The 25,627-nt window shown below is 43.1% G+C and overlaps 1 protein-coding gene across 8 annotated transcripts in view; it reads left to right on the top strand.

The window, feature by feature from the left end:
* The window catches only part of LOC115159671 (histone-lysine N-methyltransferase EHMT1), a 28,675-nt gene extending 7,819 nt beyond the window's left edge, over positions 1–20,856 (top strand). For 4 of the 8 annotated variants that reach the window (XM_029709615.1, XM_029709618.1, XM_029709616.1 and 1 more), the window contains 26 exons: positions 2,780–2,867; positions 3,465–4,006; positions 4,187–4,343; positions 4,569–4,693; positions 4,802–4,957; positions 5,158–5,235; positions 5,465–5,576; positions 5,687–5,794; positions 7,504–7,640; positions 7,804–7,947; positions 8,225–8,460; positions 9,107–9,304; positions 9,567–9,649; positions 9,809–9,915; positions 10,187–10,309; positions 10,568–10,669; positions 11,521–11,625; positions 11,786–11,940; positions 12,121–12,282; positions 12,454–12,652; positions 13,033–13,110; positions 13,190–13,305; positions 13,573–13,659; positions 13,810–13,888; positions 14,209–14,384; positions 19,019–20,856. In XM_029709615.1, coding sequence (XP_029565475.1) covers positions 2,780–2,867; positions 3,465–4,006; positions 4,187–4,343; positions 4,569–4,693; positions 4,802–4,957; positions 5,158–5,235; positions 5,465–5,576; positions 5,687–5,794; positions 7,504–7,640; positions 7,804–7,947; positions 8,225–8,460; positions 9,107–9,304; positions 9,567–9,649; positions 9,809–9,915; positions 10,187–10,309; positions 10,568–10,669; positions 11,521–11,625; positions 11,786–11,940; positions 12,121–12,282; positions 12,454–12,652; positions 13,033–13,110; positions 13,190–13,305; positions 13,573–13,659; positions 13,810–13,888; positions 14,209–14,384; positions 19,019–19,196 — 3,831 coding nt within the window. In that variant the 3' untranslated portion in view covers positions 19,197–20,856. The remainder of the gene's footprint in view (positions 1–2,779; positions 2,868–3,464; positions 4,007–4,186; positions 4,344–4,568; positions 4,694–4,801; positions 4,958–5,157; positions 5,236–5,464; positions 5,577–5,686; positions 5,795–7,503; positions 7,641–7,803; positions 7,948–8,224; positions 8,461–9,106; positions 9,305–9,566; positions 9,650–9,808; positions 9,916–10,186; positions 10,310–10,567; positions 10,670–11,520; positions 11,626–11,785; positions 11,941–12,120; positions 12,283–12,453; positions 12,653–13,032; positions 13,111–13,189; positions 13,306–13,572; positions 13,660–13,809; positions 13,889–14,208; positions 14,385–19,018) is intronic. The other 4 variants (XM_029709621.1, XM_029709617.1, XM_029709620.1 and 1 more) reach the window with 2 other exon arrangements.
* Positions 20,857–25,627: the final 4,771 nt, after the last annotated feature.

Raw genomic sequence — 25,627 nt, 5'->3', positions numbered from 1 at the left:
CATTTTACACTCAAAATGGCTTTGTAACAATAGTTGATTTTTCTGTTTGGTGTAAATCCAAACTCCTCACTGTTTTTGTTCATGCTACCGACTTTCCTTTAGGGTGTTGCTCTCATGGGCAGTCTAACACCTGCAATAGGAGAAGGCTTAATTGTTGTTTACTATGCTGGACTGTATTAGATGTTTTCTAATCATTCACCACCTTTCATTAGCTAGACGAGCCTAATTCAGGAGTCTGGCATCAGAAACAACCCAAGATAGCTAGGCCTATAGGCTGCACTGACCTCACTGCAATTAGATCGATTTTTGGCAAGAAATACTTGGCAGACAGATGCACAGTCATTTTTAAATGACACTGTCTGACTCTGATATTTACATTTTAAAAGCCTGTCTTTTTTTTAAATTTATTATTTTACAGTATCTCAGAATTTGTTTGGGTTTAGTTATATATTTTTGTACAGGCTTTTATAATGTAGCCTACATTTGTAATGATTCTGATCTGTCTTTTCTCATGTGCGCTAATTATTTATTAGAACCCATAGGTGGATCTGCCTTTGAGCTCCCATCCCCCCACCCACGCGAATCCTGGCTCCATGTCCCCCACCTAGTGGAAAAATGCAGCGTTGGCCACGTTGTGTCAGTAAACAATCTGGTTACGAAATGGCGGAGATCTGCAGACAGCTCTCCCCTCCCCCTCTCTTCTCTCTCCAATGGGCAAGTTCCCTTTTTACCCACTAGGGGGAGGACTAAGGACATGGAGTAGCACGGTTAGAGAAGGTTTCTTGATACCATGAAGGAAAACTAAAGGGTTTTCCTCCTCCCATATAGATGTGTGTCGACCACACACCTTGGAACTCCTTGAATATCTCAGAGATCCTTCTTCTTTGGGTGCCTCAGCCTGACAGTTATCAGCTTGCTTTTGGGTGCTGCTAGTCTCTCAGACGAGTAAGCCATATTTACCCTGTAACTGTTGAAAAAGCTAAATGTACATCTGTTGAATGTTGGAAGACTTAGCCTTTTATATGGTTGTGATTTTTCAAAAAATATCTAAGTGAAAGAGCATCTCTTCTTCATTGCATTTCTCTCATAACCCAGAGGATACAAGTCAGAGAATACTAATAGATTTGTCTGTAGAACCACTGAGTTACAAGTGTTGCTCTACAGACAGAGCACTACATTGTCAAAAGCCTGGCAAAGGACACCTGTGTCTTTGTCCACTGGAGTGTCAGTGGTCATAGACAATTCACATATCCCTTTGCTCAGACTTAAGAAATTAGCCTATTGGTTGGGTTACTTTTAAAGATTCTATAGCTTGTTTTTTCTAAGGTGAATTATCAGCCTTAGCACCATGTTCTCTGTCAGGTGATGCTCCCTGTAGATTCTAGAGATTCATCCAGGTCACGGGAGCAGGATCTCATGGCAAAAACCTCTTCCCTCAAATCTAGCAGCAGGCTGAGGTCTTTTTTATTCTGACAGGCATTGGCCAGGCTAATCCTGAAGGACACATTGAAACGAGAGGCCTCTGTAACTGATCCAATAGATCCAGTCCTCATCAGCTTCTGATGATAGGTGGGGGCCGTTCTGTGGCTGAGGTGACTGGGGGGGAGGTGGCCGTGGACAGCTGGTGATGAAGGCTAATGCTAGGCTATATCCTCCAAAGCACAAACTTGAGCTAATATAAGAAGACTGTGTAGTGGCTCCCCTGCTGGAGACTGAGAGAAGGGTGCTTTAAGAGTAGACATTTTGTGGTGGTTTTAAAGCCAATTAATGGTTGGTCTGAAAATGTGGTCGGAGGCGCCATATGGATGGTGTGACGCAATTGCAGAGCATGCGGAGGCATGCAGAGACCAAAATGAGCTCTGTAGCGCATCACTGTGCGCCTCTCAAATTCTGTAACATTGCGGAGGGCTCCTTATAGCTCAGCATTGACATGATTGGTTGACGGTAGGTGAGGGCAGGAGGTCCTGTATAAACACAAACTCACTTCCTTCACAACAGTTCTGCGCTGCTCCACGAAGCGCAAGAATGCCCAGACTTCTGCAGAGGCCCTATCACCATAAATGCTCCACGGCCAATGCCGTCTGGGGGCCAGTCTGGGGCCTGGGTTGTCACGGGGGAGGGGGAAGATGGTGAATTTCCTTCCATTGCTGTTTTCTGGTGCTGCTGGAAGATTGCATTACCTTGTATTGAAAGAGTGAGGCCAGGTACATCGGTGAAACGAGACAGAATGAGGCAAGGCAAACAAGAACAGAAGATGGGGTTGTTTATTTTCCCTGAATAGGTCTTTACCATAACCATCATAGTGGATGTGTGGTCCTGGTGCTAACCTTTCCAATCACATTGTCTTTGGGTGTCTTAGGTCTCCGATAACAGTTGTTTGAGCATGAGATTCCTCTTCTGGAAGTTTGAGACATTGTAGGTAAAGCTTTTCAGAATGCAGCTCTCTGGAGGAGACACTGTTTGATTCAGTTCCTACTGCTGTATGCTATTTCAGCCATGGGGATCATACGTTTCCAATAATACTTCAACCTACCGCGTTCTTTGAAATGTTTAGGCTAAGTTAAAAAATCAGGTGAAATGGTAAACGACTGGCTACTTAGGTCAGGTTAATGAGTGCATTGTGTTAGTCTGTAACTTCTGTATATGGAAACAGAGTAGGGCTCTGTTAGTGCATAGCAGGGCTGCTTATTTTCCAGCATGCTGTTATATAGGACGTTCTCTGACCATAGCTGTGTTCTTGACGCTGTGTATGGAGTGAAGTGTATATGTGTGCTGTCAGCCCACAGGTCTGGCCAAAGGCAGAGTGGTTAAAGGGGAGTCCATGGAGGATGGGATGGAGTCACCTGGGGACCGAGTGGAGGAGGGAAGTGAGTTCATCTTTAAAGTCATCACAGCTAAACATGGCAAGGTGTACTCTGCCAAACTGCCAAAATAATGGAAGCACCTACATAGTGTCTTAATAGGGCCACCACAAGTCAGAACAGCTTCAATGCACCTGGGCATAGATTCTACAAGTGTCTAGAACTCTATTGGAGGGATGCAACACCATTCTTCCTCGAGAAATTCCATAATTCATTTTTTTTGTTGGTGGTAGAAAACACTCTCAGGCGCTGCTCTAGAATCTCCCATGTGTTCAATTGGGTTGATCAGGTGACTGAGACGGCCATGGCATATGGTTTTCATCCTCATTAAACCAATCAGTGATCACTCATGCCCTGTGGGTGGGGGCATTGTCAACCTATGGGGGCATAGCTATGGTAGCCAAAATAACATACATGACCCTAAGCATGATGTGATTTGAATTGCTGAATTAAGTCAGGAACCACACCTAAGCACCTGCTTTCAATACACATTGTATCCCTCATTCACTTAAGTGTTTTCATTATTTTGGCAGTTAACTGTATGTCCTCTCTTGAACTAACATAAGGCCATACTGTGAGAATGACTGATATCTACTATTAAAGATGTATCGAGAGACGAGGAGGTAGCTGCCAGACTGCGGTCCAGTCCCAGAGCAGAGGCGGAGCTAAATGGGACCTATGAGAGTGCAGAGTTGGGGAACAGACACAGGAACCCCACCCCCCTGGTCTCCCAGGCCAACGGGTCACAGGTGGCTATAGAGAATGGGATGATGGAGACGGACCTGCCTCACGGCTCCACCACCGGTAGTAATGGATACATCCTCAGCAAGCAGCAGCAGGAGGAGGGGTCTTCGACGGGCTCGACGGCTGCCCCACACAGGACTAGCTGGTTGCCCTCAGGCACCACCATGATTGAACACGCCGCCAAAACTTTCCCGTCTTTGGCAGCCGGGTGCGGCCACAGTCTGGGCGCAATAAGGACTGACACCCAGCATGCCGCGTCCCTGTCGGGACAGGGGACCTCAGACGCAGAGACTAAAAACGGCACGTCTGCTAGCGACTCCCCCGCCCCCTCCCCACAGTCCATCGCCATACACCGAGCACGCAAAACCATGTCCATGCCAGCATCCAACCAGACACTAAAGGTAATTAACTTTAGCCTAGTGAAGAGGTAATCCATTAATTGTTTTCGTCTTTGAATGAGACATAGTCCACATTGGACAGTGATTACATGTTTTATTTGTTCTGCAACTGGTGAGTGAAGTGCAACAAAATATCAAGCATAGCCACCGCTTGATTCACTGCTGTTTCTTTTATCCCCATAGCTTCTAAACAGGAAATGTACAGAACCATACGGTGCAGACGAGGAGAGTCAGAATGGACCGGAGGAGGAGGAGTCCCAGCAGACGTCCCCCTCCCAGAACCAGTTACCTCCGAGCCAAAGCGACGTGCCGGCTGCAACAACGGCCAAGTCCCAGACAGGTCAGACAGACCGCACTGGGCCCTGGAAGGGGGAGGGACAGGGGTATAAGGCAAATAATCATCACAGTCCACACACAACAATGGAAATGCAGTTATATAATGGCAGGACTTTGCTTACTGAAGGCTATTTACTTGTTTCAAGGCTGCAAAAGCCAGAGGAGTATGAATGAGAGCTTCTGTAAGAGGTTCATGGCTCCTTGAGCTCAATTGAACGCTCTCTTCCAGCATCGAGGAAGAAGAAACGGAAGATGGGAACATACAGTCTGGTCCCCAGGAAGAAAACGAAAGTGCTGAGGCAGGGGACGGTGCTGCAGATGTTTAGTCAACTTCAATCAACTCAAAGTGCACAGGTCTCACCTCCGTAGACTATCTTAACTGTTTTAGAAGAAATGTATTGTAATTAGGAGATTTAGCTATAGCAGTGTCATGTTGTAATATTACTCTGCTCCTCCTCGTAGTCTAAAGAGGTATCACACGTGAACGGGGAAAGGGTGGAGAACGAGTCAGAGGAAGGGTGGGAGGATGGAGAGGAGTGGGAGGAAGAGGTGGAGCAGGGTGGAGAGGGTGTCCCCACAGCCCTGGAGAAGATTGAAACATCAGGCCCTGCCCTTCAGGTTGGAACCTATTGACTTCATTATCTTGGTTTGCTTTATCTGGACCCCAGCTGATAACTTTGATAAAATGATGCTCCTATTACATTCATAGGTATCACAGATATAGAATCACAAATAATGTAGACCATTAAATCCCCCACCCCCCTTTCCAAATGGCCCAACCTCTTTGACATTGTGTGTTGTGATACTTGTCTGTTCAGGGGGAGCTGGGAGAGGAGCCGGACTCTGAGGAATCAGCTGAGGAGGAAGGGGAAGAAGAGGGGAACGAGTCAGACTTGGTAAGATCACACAATCATTGACAACAATTTAACCTTCTTTGAGCCCGCTGATTAGACCATCATCCAATGGCATGAAGGAGTGTTTTTCTGAACCCAAACATTATCAATGCACAGTCATTTTCTCTGTCTGTTCCACCATCATCTGTTTTACCATCAGATTGAGGAGTATATTGATGGTCATGGGAGAGAATAGAACTTTACATATCTCAATTGATCTGCTTTCACACAGAGCTCGGAATCCAGCGTGAAGAAGAGGTTGACAAAGAAATCAAAGGGAGACTACTTCTGGCTCCGGCCATCCAGGAAACGGAAAAGGAAGCCCAAGTCTGAGGGACTCCCTGGTACAGAAACCCATCTTTCTGCCTTATGAGGACTATAATAAAGACATGGAGATATCTCTTACCCCTGACTTTCTGCTCCCTGTGCTAGCTAACTCTCCCTCCCCTTTCAGGCACAGGGCCCCAGGGCCAGGCAGGCCTCAGTAAGGACTACACAGAGGTTCCCCTCCACTCACTCAACCTTAAAGCCAAAGAAATGCTGCTCTCCCCACAGCACACAGGTGAGAGAGGCCTTAAAGGAGTTGGTGATGGGGGAGTAAGAGAAGTAGGTAGTGGTGTAGTTGAGAACTGAACTGCCTGTTGGTAAGATAGTTTATATTTATGTTAAGGGACAAGGCCTCTGTCCTCCCTCACTGGGCCACATTACTCATCAGAGCAGCGCTGAGCCCCCCCTGCTGGTGATGTCTGTCATAGAAATATAAAATATGTGAAGAGAGTAGCGTCTAGAACTGTAACACTATTGTAAACTCAGCAAAAAAAGAAACGTCCTCTCACTGTCAACTGCGTTTATTTTCAGCAAACTTAACATGTGTAAATATTTGTATGAACATTAAAAGATTCAACAACTGAGACATAAACTGAACAAGTTCCACAGACATGTGACTAACATAAATTGAATAATGTGTCCCTGAACAAAGGGGGGTCAAAATCAAAAGTAATCTGGTGTGGCCACCAGCTAGCTGCATTAAGTACTGCAGTGTATCTCCTCTTGGACTGCACCAGATTTGCCCGTTCTTGCTGTGAGATGTTACCCCACTCTTCCACCAAGACACCTGCAAGTTCACGGACGTTTCTGGGGGGAATAGCCCTAGCCCTCACCCTCTGATCCAACAGGTCCCAGATGTGCTCAATGGGATTGAGATCCGGGCTCTTCGCTGGCCATGGCAGAACACTGACATTCCTGTCTTGCAGGAAATCACGCACAGAACGAGCAGCATGGCTGGTGGCATTGTCATGCTGGAGGATCATGTCAGGATGAGCCTGCAGGAAGGGTACAGGCCTCGGTGTAACACTCATTCCTTCGACGATAAACGCGAATCCAACCATCACCCCTGGTGAGACAAAACCTTGACTCGTCAGTGAAGAGCACTTTTTGCTAGACCTGTCTGGTCCAGCGACGGTGGGTTTGTGCCCATATGCGACGTTGTTGTCGGTGATGTCTGGTGAGGACCTGCCTTACAACAGGCCTACAAGCCCTCAGTCCAGCCTCTCTCAGCCTATTGCGGACAGTCTGAGCACTGATGGAGGGATTGTGCCTTCCTGGTGTAACTTGGGCAATTGTTGTTGCCATCCTGTACCTGTGCTGTTCGGATCTACCGATCCTGTGCAGGTGTTGTTACACGTGGTCTGCCACTGCGAGGACGATCAGCTGTCCGTCCTGTCTCCCTCTAGCACTGTCTTAGGCATCTCACAGTACCGACATTGCAATTTATTGCCTTGGCCACATCTGCAGTCCTCATGCCTCCTTGCAGCATGCCTAAGGCACGTTCACGCAGATGAGCAGGGACCCTGGGCATCTTTCTTTTGGTGTTTTTCAGAGTCAGTAGAAAGGCCTCTTTAGTGTCGTAAGTTTTCACAACTGTGACCTTAATTGCCTACCGTCTGTAAGCGGTTAGTGTCTTAATGACGGTTTCACAGGTGCATGTTCATTAATTGTTTATGGTTCATTGAACAAGCATGGGGAAACAGTGTTTAAACCCTTTACAATGAAGATCTGTGACGTTATTTGGATTTTTACAAATTATCTTTGAAAGACTGTCCTGAAAAAGGGATGTTTCTTTTTTTTTTGCTGAGTTTAGCTCTTTACAGTATTTGTGTCTTTACAAATGAATCTCTATAAACTCTTGGAAGAGCAGTAAACCTGTGTCTAGGAAGGGTCACATTGACATCTGTTGGATGAGCTGAGCTGAGTTGATGGTCCTCTGTGCAGGAGTTTCTGGGGGTGTGGATGAAGACATGGTGCAGGAGCTACCCCTCTGCAGCTGTCGCATGGAGACACCCAAGAGCCGGGAGATCCTCACACTGGCCGACAGGAAATGTATGGCCACGGAGAGCGTCGACCGACAGGTGAGCCTGATGCAAGGCCTCATCCTATTTTTATACTTATTCCATTCCGTATGTTCACTTTGGTTGCCTCCTGATTCTCCATTCTTTTCTACACTGGGAAAATGCTGGAAAATTGGGATGCAGCCTTTGCTTCTCACTCAAATCTCTTTCATTCTCCCCACAGCTAAGCAGATGTCAGAGTGCGGTTCTAAAGCATGAGATGATGCGTCCTTCGAACTCGGTGCAGCTGCTGGTGCTGTGTGAGGACCACCGGGCCGGCATGGTCAAGCACCAATGCTGCCCCGGCTGTGGCTTCTTCTGCAGGGCTGTAAGTACTGGGACCTCCCTGGGGTGGGAATGGGAAAACACCATCTAATTCTGAGTTAGTAGAAAGTGTCTTATAGTAAGCCAGTAAAAGCTCTGGGTCCTAGTTATAGTGATGGTTCTTGTTAGGGCACCAATGTCCTGTGCTTAGGAAAAACCCCTGGTCCTACGTAAAACACTGAACTATCGATGGGCTTAATTTTGTGATAAAGTTCCAAAACATAACTATACTGGGATTTTCCAACTGTAGTCAAACTGACCTAGCTGTGTTTGGGTTGTAGGGGACCTTCATGGAGTGCCAACTGGATGTCAACATCTCCCACCGTTTCCACCGGGCCTGTGCCTCGGTGCTGAAGGGCCAAACCTTCTGTCCACACTGTGGAGAGGAGGCCAGCAAAGCCAAGGAGGTCACCATTGCCAAGGCCGACACCACCTCCACCATGCCCGCCACATATGCTGCAGACGGCCCTGCCACCCCCGGGGCTACAGAGGGCAGGGCAGACACCACCACTGGGGGGTAGGTTCACAGCACTGTATGGAGTAATGAGTTGGGGGGGGGGGGGGGCAATCCATTGCAGTCTATAGCATTTTCGTCAATACATACAGGTAACTGTCAAAATAAAGGAAACACTTGAGTGAATGAGGGATACAGTGAATTGAAAGCAGGTGCTTTCACACAGGTGTGGTTCCTGAGTTAATTAAGAAATTAACATGCCATCATGCTTAGTCATGTATAAAGATTCTAGAGCACCACCTGAGACAGCGGTTTCCACCACCTTTAACAAAACACCAAATTATGGAATTTCTTGTAGAAGAATGGTGTCGCATCCCTCCAATAGAGTTCCAGACACTTGTAGAATATATGCCAAGGTCCATTGAAGCTGGTCTGGGTTGTTGTGGCCCAACAGGGCTTGCATGTTATCAAAATACCCTTACCTAGGTCTAAAACAAGAGTGGCACTTCAATACAGCAGCATTAAATCCATTACGCCCATGGAGCTATATATCAATAAAACATCTTTGAAGGATGATGTGGAAGTGATATAGTGGTGGAAAGAGGGGTTTTCCTATTATGTCTCCCTTTCAGTCTGGGAAGAAGTCACTGGTACTTTGAACCGTATCATTCTTCTGTTGTAGTAGTCGGGCATTCTGTGTGTGTTTCAGTCTATCCTGTTTCTCTGTGGGAGGTGATATAAGTGGCCGAGCAGACAGCTCTCTCTCCATCCCCCCTGGGCACACACTGGACACCACCTTCCCTGGGGGCTCCAGAACCGGAGTACTGCCTCCTGCGGTGGGGATTGGGATGGGCACCACCCCTAAAGAGACCTTGGAGAGCATCCTGCTGGCACTGGACACAGAGAAGTAAGGCACTACCAAGACTCAGGGTTGAGAGAAGAGTGTTGCTCTACTATGCACTCGTTAGGCTAAATTGTTTCAGATTGTTGTTGTATTGTGGAAAAGTGCATTGTACAGTACATTCCTTTGACGTTCTTGTGTGCTTTGCTCATGTTTATGCACGTTCAGTTATTTATCCGTTTTCTATCAAGATTTTCCTGTTATTGTGAGGGTGTGTGTATTCCTTTGACTGACTTTCTCCATGTGTCCTGTTTGTGTCGTGCATCAGACCCAAGAAGCTGCGGTTTCACCCCAAGCAGCTGTTCATCTCTGCCAAACAGGGCGAGCTACAGAAGGTCCTTCTCATGCTGGGTGAGGGAGATGCCTTCAGTCAAAACTCAATGGGCCAGGATGTTTATATTAATCAATTAGCAAAAGTCATTATCCGGCCATTCACTCTTTATAACTGGTTCTGTGGTTGGGATTTTGGGATTTAAAAAAAAACTATCTTTCTGCATCTCTGTCCACTAGTGGATGGGATGGACCCTAACTTTAAGATGGAGAGCCAGAGCAGACGTACCCCCCTCCATGTAGCAGCTGAGGCAGGCCACCAGGAGATCTGTCACCTGCTGGTTCAGGTGATGGTTGGCTATTGTTCCCCCTGGCAGTGGATGAGGGATGGGGTAGACAATGCATTACTTGGACATGCAGAATTGAGCTTTTTAGAATGGGTTCACTGGTATCTGTCTTGTGACTCACCAGCTTATCATGTTGAACATGGATTGACATCTTATAATGGACTCGTTAATTTTGATCAGACTATTTTCCTATTTTGACATTGTATAAGGACATGTCCATAGTATTGATGAGTAGATTGATCCAGTTTTGATGTCCCTCCCTACCTCCCAGTCTGGTGCTAACCTGGACATCTGTGATGAGGACCAGCGCACACCCCTGATGGAGGCCTGTGAGAACAACCATCTGGAGACAGTCCGCTACCTACTGAGTGCAGGAGCCATCGCCAGCCACAAGGTGGGTCAACCAACCCCCTCTTTCCACCACTATATCACTTCCACATCATCCTCCAACGATGTTTTATTGATGTATAGCTCCATGGGCGTAGTCGATTTAATGCTGCTGTATTGAAGTGCCACTCTTGTTTTAGGCCTTGGTAAGGGTATTTTGATAGCATGCAAGCACTGTTGGTTGGTTATTGGATGGTTGCATTGTATTGTAGTGCAAATCTTATGACAGGAGCACAATGTGTGTTGACTGCCCTCTGTTCTCCAGGATGTGGAGGGGTTCACGTGTCTCCACCTAGCTGCTAAGATTGGGCATTACAACATTGTGGAGCATCTCCTCTCCACAGGACTCATAGACATCAACTGTCAGGTGAGTTCTGTCCTTTTCAGTCATAAACCAATGAAATCCAAATTATTTGAGCATAACTGTAATTCTGCACAATCAAGTTTACTCCCTCAAGAAGGTTATGGCTTAGGATGGCACATGTTGGTTGTACTACTGAAGTCAACCAGAACCAAGAATGCTTTCATGTTGATCCAGTTCTATTTTTCTCTGGCCTGTGTGTCATCCTTTCTGTAGAGGTCTGATTCTCCTCTCGGTGGGTGTGCTGCCCCCATCCACTCGACATGGGTCCCTAATGGTTTTCTCTTACATTGCAGCTGCTGCGGAATTATCAGCTCTTTCCCAGCATGCATTAGTTAGGATTGCAGCTCCCCTGCTGTGTGATAACCTATTTGTTTGTGTAAAGCTATACACTGCCGAGTAAGTTGCCTTTGACCTCTATTCTGGCCGTCTCTCAAACAGTTGTTTCTCTTTGCCTCTAAAAATGTATCTGATATCAATGACGTGTGGCAGGGATGCTTTAGCATTTCAAAAGGAGATAGCTTTCGTCCTTTTGTATGCCACCATCAAAGGCCCTCTGACGCCATATGCCTGTGGGACTGCACAGTTTAGAACCCTGGTGTGGTATTTGAAGTGATTGACCTTGCTGCAGGTATTGAGCGATTATGGCAGGTCATGGCATTCTTTGTCCTTGTGGTGGTAACCCTGCCACCTAAGTTTGGTCTCTGAGCTCTTGAATAGAAATACATCCTCACCCTCTTATAATACAATCTCTTGGAGAAGGTTAGTGAAATTGCTCATTGTTATATCTAGGACATTTAAAACAATCCTGTACTGTAGGGGCCCGTTCTTAAAGCTATGATGTTGCTACTCTCTAGGACGATGGCGGTTGGACGGCCATGATCTGGGCAACGGAGTATAAGCACCTAAACCAGGTGAAGCTGCTTCTCAATAAAGGGGCAGACATCAACATTAGGGACAAGGTCAGTGACCATGTGCAACTGAAGGTCCTCATGACCTCCCCAAGCCAAATTGTTTCAATGACTTTGTGTCTGACTTATGTCTATGACTGTTATGTCTATGGCTTTGTTTTGTTTTGTCTGACTGTCGTGAATTTGCTGCTGTTTGTTGTCGTTTTCGAAGGAGGAGAACATCTGTCTCCACTGGGCTGCATTCTCTGGCAGTGTGGAGATTGCTGAGCTCCTCCTAGAGGCCAAGTGTGATCTCCACGCTGTCAACATCCACGGAGACTCCCCTCTGCACATCGCCGCGCGGGAGAACAGGCTTGAATGTGTCATGTGAGTAAAGGTTGAGGGGAAATGGCTCTGGTGATTCAGCAATAAGTAATAAAATCGCCATCTACAGCACTGATATGGCTGTAGCCTCCATTATTATAACCAAGGCTGTAGCCATATCAGGACTATTCCATCTAGTACACTTAAGTGATGTGTTGAAGTCTATGGTCTGTTGTCCCTCAGACTATTGCTGTCTCGTGGGGTGGATGTCAACTTGAAGAACCGTGAGGGGGAGACCCCGCCGGACTGCTGCAGCCGCAGCTCCAGGGTGTGGCTCACCCTTCAGACAAACAGGAGGATTAGGGAGGCCAGGAGCAGCACCCAGGGGGAGAAGGTCCTCATCAGGTAGAATCCCTTGTTTTCTCTCGTTTTCTCTCACAATAATCTCCTGCATTACGCTCTTAGACATTATTTTTCTATTGCCGGTAATGCATGGTACCCTTTCCTCTCCTTTTATCTCTCATTCACTTGTGGCTACCTCTTTGTTTTGATAATTTGATAATAATGCATTGATAGTCTAACACTGGGAGTCCACTGGGACCTGAGCCTCCATCTCCCTCCACACTACAGAGACATAGCCCGGGGGTATGAGAGAGTTCCAGTCCCCTGTGTCAACTCGGTGGATAGTGAGCCCTGTCCAGACAACTATAAATACGTGCCAGACAACTGTGTCACCTCCCCCGTGAACATAGACAAGAACATCACACACTTACAGGTGGGTAATGTCGCTGGATAGACAGACCATCATATAGTTGATCATACTTACAGGCTAGCACAGGGGTGGGCAACATACCCATTCAATCTGTCCCGTGGGAGGTTTGGGTAAACAAAACAAACGACAAAAAAATGTTTGACTGTCTAAAACTAGATTAAGTATGTCGAAATAATAAGGAAGCTATACTTTTAAATGACAGCTTTTTTTTCTGGCCCGCAAATTGCTTTTGACAAACAAATCTGTCTGAAGAAATATTTGCGGCCTATTGCTGAATTTTGAAATCCCAATGTGGCCCTCAAGACAATTTTTATTGCCCACCCCTGGGATAGCATGTCATGAAAGATTAAATGACCATCTCTTTTCATCCCTGCTGTCCACAGTACTGTGTGTGTAAAGACAACTGCACCTCAAGCAGCTGCATGTGTGGCCAGCTCAGCCTACGCTGTTGGTATGACAAGGTAAGGCCGAGTACGTAACTATTGTTGAGAAAGTGATGATCTTGCATGATTGTCATGTCTGTTCCGTGGCTGTTTTCAGAATGGTCGTCTGCTCCCCGAGTTCTATCGTGAGGAACCGCCACTTATCTTCGAGTGTAACCATGCCTGCTCCTGCTGGAGAACATGCAAGAACCGTGTGGTGCAGAACGGACTGAGGTACCATACCAAGACCGCCTCACATGGCCACACTGATGGCCAAATTAACTCTCTATACATGCTACCATATTTATGAAACCAAGCCAACACTTCTCAACCCTATTGATAAGAACATCTAAATCAGAAAAATGTATTTTAATGACAGTCAAACAGCAGTCCTTCATGGGAAAGTTTTCATGGATTTGACTTCCCAAATACATGTGAGGATAATGTTTGGGTATAATGTATTGTAAGAACATCAATGCTGAAAGAGTTTGTTTTTCTCAGGGTCCGGCTCCAGCTGTTCCGGACCAGTCGGATGGGCTGGGGGGTCCGGACACTACAGGAAATTCCTCAGGGGACCTTTGTGTGCGAGTGAGTCCCAGACATACCCCTTTCACAATGCATAGTTCAGCTTTATTTTGCTGCAAGTTGTTAATGATTTCCCATGCAATGTCATCTGTGTGTGGTGCTGCATTGATATTTGTGGTGTTGGTGGGTCCGGACCCCACTTCTTGTCCACAGGTACGTGGGGGAGATCATCTCTGATGCAGAGGCAGATGTCAGGGAAAATGACTCCTACCTGTTCAACCTGGATAGCAAGGTAGGGATCAGTGCTACTATTCTCATCACCTTATGAAACCTAAATCCCAAAGCTTTGAAGGCGCCTTAGGTCAAATCCTAAATGTAACTAGTTATCTCAACTTGGGCTACTGTAATTGAAGGTTTCAATCTGTTACCCAGTGATCAAAAATGCATTTTATTCCTGTCTCTTGAGGCCTATCCTTGTGGGGTTTCTAAAACACTCTATTCTTCTGATACTTGTCTTACTTTGTTATTCTGTTTGATATCTCTACCGCTGCAGATTATGCAGATCCTGATTTTATTCATTAACATCCATTTATGTGTGTTCTTTGGTTGCAGGTGGGTGACGTGTACTGCATAGATGCCCGTTTCTATGGCAACATCAGCCGGTTCATCAACCACATGTGCGAGCCGAACCTATTCTCCTGCCGGGTGTTCACGGCACACCAGGACCTGCGCTTCCCCCATATCGCCTTCTTTGCCTGCGAGACCATCAAGGCTGGGGAAGAGCTAGGGTAAGGGTCATATACATTGCATTTGGAAAGTATTCAGACCCCTTGACCTTTTCCATATTTTGTTACATTACAGCCTTATTCTAAAATTGATTAAATCATTTTTTCCCTCATCAATCTACACACCATACCCAATAATGACAAAGCAAAAACAGATTTTTTGACATTTTAGCATATATTTTCAAAATAAAAAAATATCACGTTTACATAAGAATTCAGACACTTTACTCAGTACTTTGTTGAATCACCTTTGGGAGCGATTACAGCCTTGGGTCTTCTTGGGTATGATGCTACAAGCTTGGCACACCTGTATTTGGGGAGTTTCTCCCATTTTTCTCTGCAGATCCCTTCAAGCTCTGTCAGGTTGGATGGGGAGTGTCGCTGCACAGCTATTTTTGGGTCTCTCCAGAGATGTTCGACCAGGTTCAGAGACTTGTCCCGAAGCCACTCCTACATTGTCTTGGCTGTGTGCTCCAGTCTGAGGTTCTGAGTGCTCTGGAGCAGGTTTTCATCAAGGATCTCTCTGTACTTTGCTCTGTTACTTTTTCCCTTGATCCTGACTAGTCTCCCCGTCCCTGCCACTGAAAAACATCCCCACAGTATGATGCTGCCGCACCCATGCTTCACCATAGGGTTGGTCACAGGTTTCCTCCAGACCTGACGCTTGGTATTCAGGACAAAGAGTTCAATCTTGGTTTCATCAGACCAGAGAATTTGTTTCTCATGGTCTGAGAGTCCTTTAGGTGCCTTTTGGCAAACTCCAACCGGGCTGACATGTGCCTATTGTTTTTTTTGTAACCTTTTATTTAACTAGGCAAGTCAATTAAGAACCATTGGGTTCTTGGTCACCTCCCTGACCACAGCCCTTCTCCCCTGATTGCTCAGTTTGGCCGGGTACAAAACTTCTTCCATTTAAGAATGATGGAGGCCACTGTGTTCTTGGGGACTTTCAATGCTGCAGGAATGTTTTAGTATCCTTCCCCACATCTGTGCCTCGACACAATTTTGTCTCTAAGCTCTACAGACAATTCCTTCAACCTTGTGGCTTGGTTTTTGTTCTGACATGCACTGTCAACTGTGGGACCTTATATAGACAAGTGTGGGCCCCTTCCAAATCATGTCCAATCAATTGGATTTTCCACAGGTGGACTCCAATCAAGTTGTAGAAACATCTCAAGGATGAGCAATAGAAACAGGATGCACCTGAGCTCAATTTCGAGTCTCATAGCAAAGGGTCTGAATACTTATGTAAATATGGTATCTGTTTTTTTTTTAAATATAAATTTGCACATATTTAAAAAAACTGTTGGCTTTCATTATGGGATATTGTGTGTAGATTGAGGAAAATGTTGTATTTAATCAATTTGAGTAAAGCTGTAATGTAACAAAATGTGGAAAAAGGAGTATTCCCATCCTTTCACTTTTTCCACATTTTGTTGTTACAGCCTGAAATTGAAAATGTATTAAATAGAGATTTTGTCACTGGCCTACACACAATACCCCATAATGTCAAAGTGGATTGTGTTTTTAGAAATTTGTACAAATTCATAAATGAAAGGATGAAATCTCTTGAGTCAATAAGTATTCAACCCCTTTCTTATGACAAGCCTAAGTAAGCACATGTTTTACTCCTGAACAGAGGTGCCCAATGTAAACTGCCTGTTACTCAGGCCCAGAAGCTAGGATATGCATATAATTGGTAGTATTGGATAGAAAACACTCTAAAGTTTCCAAAACTGTTAAAATAATGTCTGTGAGTATAACAGAACTGATATATAGCAGGCGAAAACCCGAGGAGAATCCATCCGGGAATTTGTTTTTGTTGAGCTCACCACTCATAATGGCTGTCTATGGGAATATGAATGGGATACCTCCCAGATTGCAGTTCCTAGGGCTTCCAGTATATGTCAACAGTCCTTAGAAAGAGTTTCAGGCTTGTTTTTTGAAAAATGAGCTACAATTTGTAGTTTTTCTCAGTGGCTCCCATTTTGGTTGTGGTGCGCACTTTGTTATTTATCTCCGGTAATGAACATACTATTCTCTGTCTTAAATGTGATCATTTATTTACATATTAGGATACCTGAGGATTGATTAGAAACGTTGTTTGACTTGTTTGGACGAAGTTTATTAGTAACTTTCGGGATTCATTTTGAACGAAGGAAACCGGTGGATTACTGAGTCAAGCGCGCCAACTAAACTTTATTGAACAAAAGGGCCATTTGTTATGTAGCTGGGACCCTTGTGATTGCAACCAGAGGAAGATCTTCAAAGGTAAATGATTTATTTTATCACTATTTCTTACTTTTGTGACGCCTCTGCTTGTTTGGAAAATGTCTAATGCTTTTGTGTGCGGGGTGCTTTCCTCAGATAATCGCATGGTGTGCTTTCGCCGTAAAGCCTTTTTGAAATCTGACAAAGCGGCTGGATTAACAAGTTAAGCTTTTAAACGATGTAAGACACTTGTATTTTCATCAATGTTTAATATTACGAATTTTGTATTTTGAATTTCGCGCTCTGCAATTTCACAGGATGTTGTTGAGGTGGGGTGCTAGCGGCACGTCTATCCCAAAGAGGTTTTCAACATGATAGTAATTCAACAATCTCATCTCTGTACCCCACATATACAATTATCTGTAAGGTCCCTCAGTCGATCAGTGAATTTCAAACACAGATTAAACCACAAAGACCAGGGAGGTTTTCCAATGCCTCGCAAAGAAGGGTACTGTGAATATCCCTGTGAGCATGGTAAAGTTATTCATTACACTTTGGATGGTGTAGCAATACACCCAGTCACTACAAAGATACAGGCGTCTTTCCTAACTCAGTTGCCCGGAGAGGAAGGTAACCTCAGCAATTTCACCATGAGGCCAATGGTGACTTTAAAACAGTTAGGGTTTAATGGGTGTGATAGGATTTGTTTTTTGAAGTTTCCATTTTGTCATAAGACTATTTTGTGTATATCGTTGACAAAAAATGACAAATCCATTTTAATCCCACCTTGTGAATACTTTCTGAAGGCACTTTAACCTGTCTGGGAACGTGGCTTGCGTCCCACCCTAGTCAACAGCCAGTGGAATCGCGTCGCGCGAAATACAAATACCTCTAAATGCTATAACTTCAATTTCTCAAACATATGACTATTTACACCATTTTATAGATACACCTCTCCTGAATCGAACCACGCTGTCTGATTTCAAAAAGGCTTTACAGCAAAAGAAAAACATTAGATTATGTTAGAGTACCCTGCCAAAAAAAATCACATTGCCATCAAAGCAACTAGCATGCATCACAAATACCCAAAACACAGCTAAATGCAGCACTAACCTTTGATCTTCATCAGATGACACTCCTAGGACATTATGTTACACAATACATGTATCTTTTGTTCGATAAAGTTCATATTTATATATAAAAACAGCATTTTACATCGGCGCGTGACGTTCAGAAAATATTTTCCCTCAAATGCTTCCGATGGATCAGCGCTACAATTTACAAAATTACTATTCGAAAACATTGTTAAAATGTAATATTGTCATTCAAAGAATTATAGATTAACATCTCGTTAATGCAACCGCATTGCCAGATTTAAAAATAACTTTACTGGGAAATCACACTTTGCAATAAACGACGTGGTATGCTCAGAAAAATAGGCTAGGCGATACATGTTAGCGCCATCTTGGAACCATCTAAAATCAAATATACTATTGTAAATATTCCCTTACCTTTGATTATCTTAATCAGAAGGCACTTCCAGGAATCCCAGGTCCACAACAAATGTGGTTTTGTTCGGAAAAGTTAATAATTTATGTCCCAATAGTTCCTTCTTGTTAGCGCGTTCCGAAGGCTACTCATAATGTACTGAAGCGCGCGGGTCTTGTCATCACGAATGTGCAAAAAATATATATTTACGTTCGTTCAAACATGTCAAACGTTGTATAACATAAATCTTTAGGGCCTTTTTCAACCAGAGCTTCAATAATATTCAAGGCGGACAATTGCATTGTCTTACTAAACGTTTCGGAACAAAAGGGTTCCCATGGGCGCCCGCGTCATAGTAGCAATGGCCCTCCCCCTGTAACCAACTTCCCAAGCCTCTCTTTGGGTCAGTTTCTACCATAGAAGACTCAAACCACTTTGTAAAGACTGTTGACATCTAGTGGAAGCCTTAGGAAGTGCTAAATGATTAATAAGTCCCTGTGTGTTTCAATGGCAAAGCTTGAAAGTGATTCCACACATCAGATTTCCACTTCCTGTTAGGATTTGTCTCAGGGTTTTGACTGCCATATGAGTTCTGTTATACTCACAGACACCATTCAAACAGTTTTAGAAACTTTAGAGTTTTCTGTCCAAATCTACTAATTATATGCATATTCTAATTACTGGGCAGGAGTAGTAACCAGATTAAATCGGGTACGTTTTTTTATCCGGCCGTGCAAATACTGCCCCCTATCCCCAACAGGTTAATGTTTTACTTGGCACACGGTCAAGTTATTACCAGTCTTTGGAAGTTATTACCCTGTAAGCATATTTAAGTTTGTAATTCTGTGTTTTTTTTTGGCCTTTAATAATTTTGTTCCCCCTAAAATAAAGATTAGGTAGCTTGATTTAAGATTTCTCTCCAACCCCTCATCTCTCAGGTTTGACTACGGTGACAATTTCTGGGACATCAAGGGAAAGCACTTTAGCTGTGAGTGCGGCTCTCCCAAGTGCAAGCACTCGGCAGCGACCATCGCCCTGCGCCAGGCAGACAGCTCACCCCTGGACCAGCAGTCCAGCGCCCTCCATGACACCAGCTCCTCCACCACCCCTTTCTGAGCCCCCTCTCTCACCCCCACAAAGGACTTCCAGACCAGTGGAGATGCGTCTCCATTCCCCCAAACAGCAACGTCCACCCCTAGGCCGTACGTCCCCAGATGCCCCCACCTCCATCCCCAGTTGAATCATCACCTTCAGGCCTGTGGAGCCCATCACTCAGACCTAAAATCAACCCCACAGAAACCCACCTGCTTTATGTCTCAACCAGCTCTAACATCACCTCCTTACCAGCACAAACTCTGAGCTTCTGCTGAAACTCCCCCTCAGTGAAGGGCATATTGGACAGGAAGCCAGTCTGTTTGACTGACGTGTGTCCGACGCACTATGAACAACTTTTATGAGAAGAAAAAAACACTATGAGCCTGGCTCTTGTTTTGTTGTTTCCCATTGTCATTCTCAAACCGGCTTTGTGCTCAGTTTTGGGTAATGGTGTTTCCTGGCCCTTGGTCTAAATTAAGTTTGTACTAAGCAACAATGTATATCTATCCATGAAAAATCTTTCCACTGTGCGAAAGGCATTTGTAGCATAGGAGTGCCCTTACCCTCTCACATGATACCATAGAAATGAGAACTGTTCATGCACAATGAGACATTTGATGTATTTACCTCATGCTATAGTTTGATTGCAAAGGGGACAGAGGACTTAGGTCACAATCATGTATGTTTTTACTGGACTTCTCTGAGTATTTCTACAGGAAAATAATTGTCAGTGCTAGATATCAAAATCAATTATGAAAACAAATACTTTATATTCAAATCTGTTATATTCCGTTACATTTAGTCAAGTGTATTGTATGCAGAATCAGGTTATGGAAAGACCTTTTGATAATGATCATGAGTACGAAGAAGTTCCATTTTGAAGTCAATGAGAATACTAACCAATCATCTCACTGTTCTGTTTAGAGGGGCGAAGTAAAGTTGACACTGTCCAGTGAAGGCAGTTGCAATCTGTTTTGACCACAAAGGAGTGGCAGATTTTCTGTCACTTCTGGCATGAATTCCTCTTCAACAGAATGGTCCTTTTCTATGAAATACTTTTCTTCTGGAAACAGTATGTGTGTATATGAAAGATGGTGTGACATCAAATAGCCCAACTGTAAGGGTGTCAAGATTGCAAAAGGGTTGAGGTGGGAGTTGACTAAGCTGTACAGTTAGTTATGTACTATACTGTACCTACAAAATGAAAGCAGGTGTATTTTTTTTCTTTTTTTATCTGCAGGATTTTTAAGCATGTTTATGGCTGACACCTTGAATATTAAGTTTTAAATACATTTTACAATTCTGGAGGGACTGCATTGGGGTTGAATGTTAATGAGGTGAGATGCAAGCAAATTCTGCTGGCAATGTTTTCTTTTGTTGATTTTTGCATTGTACAATTAAGCTTTTTTTTTCTTTTTACATTTAACTTCAGTTTTCTATCTGTAGTTACTGTAGTTTAGCTTGTTTAAATTTTGTTACACTATTTCATATTGATGGAAACCTACACATTATTCCTATGTATTTAATGTGGTTAGTACAGTAGTGACTCTTGTGCACATTTTCAAAGGTATGAATATAAAAAGGTTATACAAAATTATTTACTTTCTGTTACATATTTCTGGACCGTGAAACATCCATCTAATTGGTTGTATCTTTCTTTTTCAATAAATTTACTAATGGATATGGCTGCCAGGTTTTATTAACAGAGCATATTGAGTGCGGTGGGCGCACACCAGACAGATTCCGGTGGATGAGGATTTTCGGAAGAGAAGATTTAAGAGGAAGCCTGAGAAACACCTGGAGACAGAAGCTTGAGGCAGATAGTGCCTTCGGAAAGTATTCACACTGCTTGACTTTTTCCACATTTTATTGTGTTAGTCTGAATTTAAAATTGATTAAATGTAGTTGTTTTTTTTGTCACTGGCCTACACCCAATATCCCATGTCAGTGGAATTATGTTTTTAGAAATGTTTACAAATGAATTAAAATTGAAAAGGTGAAATATCTTGAGTCAAGTATTCAACCACTTTGTTATTGCAAGCATAAATATCCTCAGTTGCATGTGAAGACAAACACCATTGTAAATACATATTTATTTTCCCTTTTGTGCTTTAACTATTTGCAAGTCATTACAACACTATATAGACATGACATTTGAAATGTCTTGTCTTTTGGAACTTCTGTGAGTAATGTGTATCTACTTCACTTGTTTAGGCAACGTCAACATATGTTTCCCATGCCAATAAAGCCCTTAAAATGATTTGAAATTGAATTGAGAGGCCCAACTCGGCGGAAAATCTGTCTCCCTCCAGCAGGTGGCGTTTTTCGTTTTTCCCACCAAGCAAGGACTTTTTGTATGGAGGTCAATGAAAGTTTCGAATTTGGCTTATTTGCTACGTGAGGTTTATTTGATCGAGTAGAAGGGTCGTAATGCTTGAGTTGTTTGATGTGTACTGATATAAGTAGGGCACGTGACATCCCGGCAACTATGAGCAGAAACACTTTATATCGGAGTTGGCTCGAGATGGCTATGCATATTCATGGTATTTTTTTTATTTCATGAGGTATGAGGCTAGTAGCACAATCTTCTCTCCATAGTATATACAGCCGGTTGATGTCAGCAACCCTCATCAAATATTCAAAACAGGATTACAATGAGAAACCCACCAATCCAAAGAAAGGCGGGAGCTAGACAACCCGCGTGCTGTTATGTGGACAACGACTCCCATTGTTAGGGCAGAGAGAGATGTACAGTATCTTGTCAGTATATCCATAATCTTTGGATCAGTTTTTGCCATGTAATGTTATTAAAACAAAATCAGACAATGCACAATTCTTAATGCAATCGTGGGAAAAGCAGTTTTGGCAAATGTATTTTGAAAGCAGTTTTTGCCTTTGTTTTAAAAAATGAGTGCGGTCCCAGTTTTGTATTGCAACCACTTAATTTTCTACTGCTTCAATTGCACGTGTGGCATTGTTTTCACAAATGCAGTTTTGCAACTGGAGCTTCAAGCATGGTTTAGGCGAAGGTACTAAACAGAGCTCTTAAAAGATGCAATATTGTCTTAAAAGGGCAATGACACACCTTGTAATTACTTTTTTCCTTCCAATTAATAATTATTTATATTTATAATAAATTAATAATTAACAATGACAATCAAGTTGTGTCCAATAGGGTAAATACTCTCCTGGGGAGGACCCCGGACCCCCAAAGCAAGGGTACTGGAATTGGCAAACTTGCTGTTTAATACTTGTAAAAAAGTATCCTCTTCCACCTAAAAGCATGACGGTCATGACTTACATGAAAGGGGAGGTTAACTTAGCCCTAGACAATCGGTCTGAGATCAACTTAAGTTTCAGTCATGGGATTGTTTTTGCTTTGACCCCAGCATAGATGGGTAAAAATAGAAAAAGGCAGACATTGGATATCCCTTTGAGCATGGTGAAGTTATTCATTACACTTCATATTGTGTATTAATACACCCAGTCTCTACAGAGATACAGGCATCCTTTCTATCCTTTGAGCATGGTGAAGTTATAAATTACACCTTGGATGGTGTATCAATACACCCAGTCATGAGGAAAATACAGGTGTACTTCCTAACTCAGTTGACAAAAAATTGTTAGAGTTTAATGGCTGTGACAGGAGAAAACTGAGGATGGATAAACAACATTGTAGTTACTCCACAATACTAACCTAATTTCAGAGTGAAAAGAAGGAAGCCTGTATTGAATAAAAAATATTCCAAAACATGCATCTTCATGTCCTGAATACAGTGTTGTGTTTGGGGAAAATACAACACAACACGTCCCCTTCACCCTTCATATTTTCAAACATGGTGGTGGCTGCATCATGTTATGGGTATGCTTGTCATCTGCAAGGACTAAGGTGTTTTTTTTTACTATAAAAAGAAACAGAATATAGATAAGCACAGGCAAAATCCTTGAGGAAAATCTGGTTCAGTCTGCTTTCCAACAGACACTGGGAGACAAATTCACCTTTCAGCAGGGCCAGGACAATAACCTAAAACACAAGGCCAAATATACACTGTAGTGGCTTACCAAGAAGACATTGAATGTTCCAGAGTGGCCTAGTTACAGTAGCTGTCGAACAATGATCAACAACCAACTTTACAGAGCTTGAAGAATGAAAAAAAATAGGTGTGCAAATCTCTTAGAGACTTACCCAGAAAGACTCACAGCTGTAATCGCTGCCAAGGTGATTCTAGTATTGACTCAGGGCTGGAATATTTTTTTTTAAATAAGATATTTCTGTATTTCATTTTCAATAAATGTTCAAACATTTATAAAAACATGTTTTCACTTTGTCGTTATAGGTATTGTGTGTCCATTTTGAAAACAGGCTGTAACACAACAAAATGTGGAATAAGTCAAGGGGCATGAGTACTTTCTGAAGGCATTGTGGCATCTGTGGCCTTTTCTGTAGTCTACATGGCGACCGAATTGAATTTATGACAATGTCACAGACACCTTTTACAGCATGCGTGTCTCTGATGAAATAGCCTAAATGGCACAAATAAAAAAAATGGCTTCGATGTGAATATGAATTAACATGTTAACAAACACACGATATCAAAGTAAAATGGCCAATAGCCTATGGACTGAAATTAGGCTACTCACAACTGCTGTCTGGGAGTTGAACTCAGTGGGCTAAATCTTCATGATAATTTGCGATTTAAAGTGTGTAGGCCTATTCCTCAATTTCTGACCTGATCATGGCAAAGCAGAAAATAAGAACTGCATTATCCAAGATAACGCAACGCCTGATAAACTTTGGTAGGTAGGCTTATAGGAGTCATAGGCGAAGTCATAGGGAAGCTAAAATAATGTGTCCTACCATTTCTACCAATCTGCTTCAGTTATGATTTTCGTATTCGCATTATCGTGGAACAGTTTAATTTCAATAATAACGTTTCCGTTTCTCAAAATCATTGTCACGTGGTTAATAATACAAATCTGAATTAAAATGATAAAAATCAAAAAGTTAAAATTCAGCTAATGCTAAAGTAGTCCTACCAGCCTCTGCCATTATTGACACATTAATAGGCCTACAAAGTGAGCCATTGGCGGCTAAAGAAATGAGCACATGGAACTCAGAGATAGCCTATAGGCCCAATTGGCCAATTCAGCAGTAGGCAGTAGGCCATTGTCAACTAAGTGAAAATACATAAACCCCCAAAATAAAAACTGTACAAAATATCCTGATGAAAATTCATGTACTTTCAATCACATAAATCTATCTACTCAGCCTGTCTGCCTCTCTTTATCTGTCTCGATTTGAGCTATGGCTAGTGAAGTGCAACATTGTATCAAATCAATCTTGAAGCTCGTTGCTAACCAGCTTGCAACATCGTATCAACTAGCCTATTCCGGCCCTCATAGTTTCCCGTGCCAGTGAGCTCGGGACAGACAGATGTTTTTGCACTAGGGAAAAGTGTTCAGGCATTTTTGAAGTTTCTACTGGATATGTGGGATCATCAGAGCATAACATTTTGCTCTTTCACACCGAGGCTTGGTTATTATCGAGGGGGAGTGTTGGAAATGTTTTTAAATACTGCGAGGAACTAGGCCAATTAGCCCAACATTCGCAATTGATGTTTTTACGTTGACATACTGTATGAGGTGAAGAAAAAATTACTGAAAAATTCTGCTTCTTAGTGGTGGTGAGAAATCAGACATCCAGAAATGTGCACTTTCCTACATTTGCGCGCAGCAAGCCAAGTAGCCTACATTACCGTGCTCAGGTGTGCGCACTACGTCAACATTAACAGGACAGAGAAATAAACCAGACCAGACATATGCTCACATGGAGATCTCCTAACATATGATCATTAAAAAAAATACAAAACTCATACGATGGTATGAAATAAAGCAACACGTGTTCCTCACAAGTGTAGTAGGTTGTGAACTTTGCAAACAATGTTTCCACTCCAAGAATGAGAACGGCAGTGGTGGAAAAAGTACCCAATTGTCATACTTTAGTAAAAGTAAAGATACCTTTATAGAAAATGACTCAAGTGAAAGTCAACCAGTAAAATACTACTTAAGTAAAGTCTAAAAGTATTTGGTTTTAAATATACGTAAGTATCAAAAGTAAATGTCATTGCTAAAATATACTTAACCCTCCTGCTGTGTTCCAGTCGAATTGGACTGATTTACAAGTTTTATCTAAAAAAAAATGTAGTTCATTGCATCTGATTGTCATAAGGTTCCATGACTTTGTCCACACAGGGCATCTGAACACACAAAATACATTTAGATGATTTTCATTCTATTTGGGTGTTTTATTTAACTTTTATTTAACTTTTTGTAAAAAATGGTCATTAGAAATGAATGGGTGAGACTACAATTAGTGTATAAAATTGAGTTCAGGCACAAGCCCATTCATCAGATGGACACACTTCCTCTCCCAGTCCCCCACATGCATGTGT

The sequence above is a fragment of the Salmo trutta genome, chromosome 23 (genome assembly GCF_901001165.1).
Source record: "Salmo trutta chromosome 23, fSalTru1.1, whole genome shotgun sequence".
In the NCBI taxonomy this organism is placed as follows: domain Eukaryota; kingdom Metazoa; phylum Chordata; class Actinopteri; order Salmoniformes; family Salmonidae; genus Salmo; species Salmo trutta.
The sequence above is the reverse complement of the archived record's forward strand: the minus strand, read 5'-3'. Positions and strand labels throughout refer to the sequence as shown.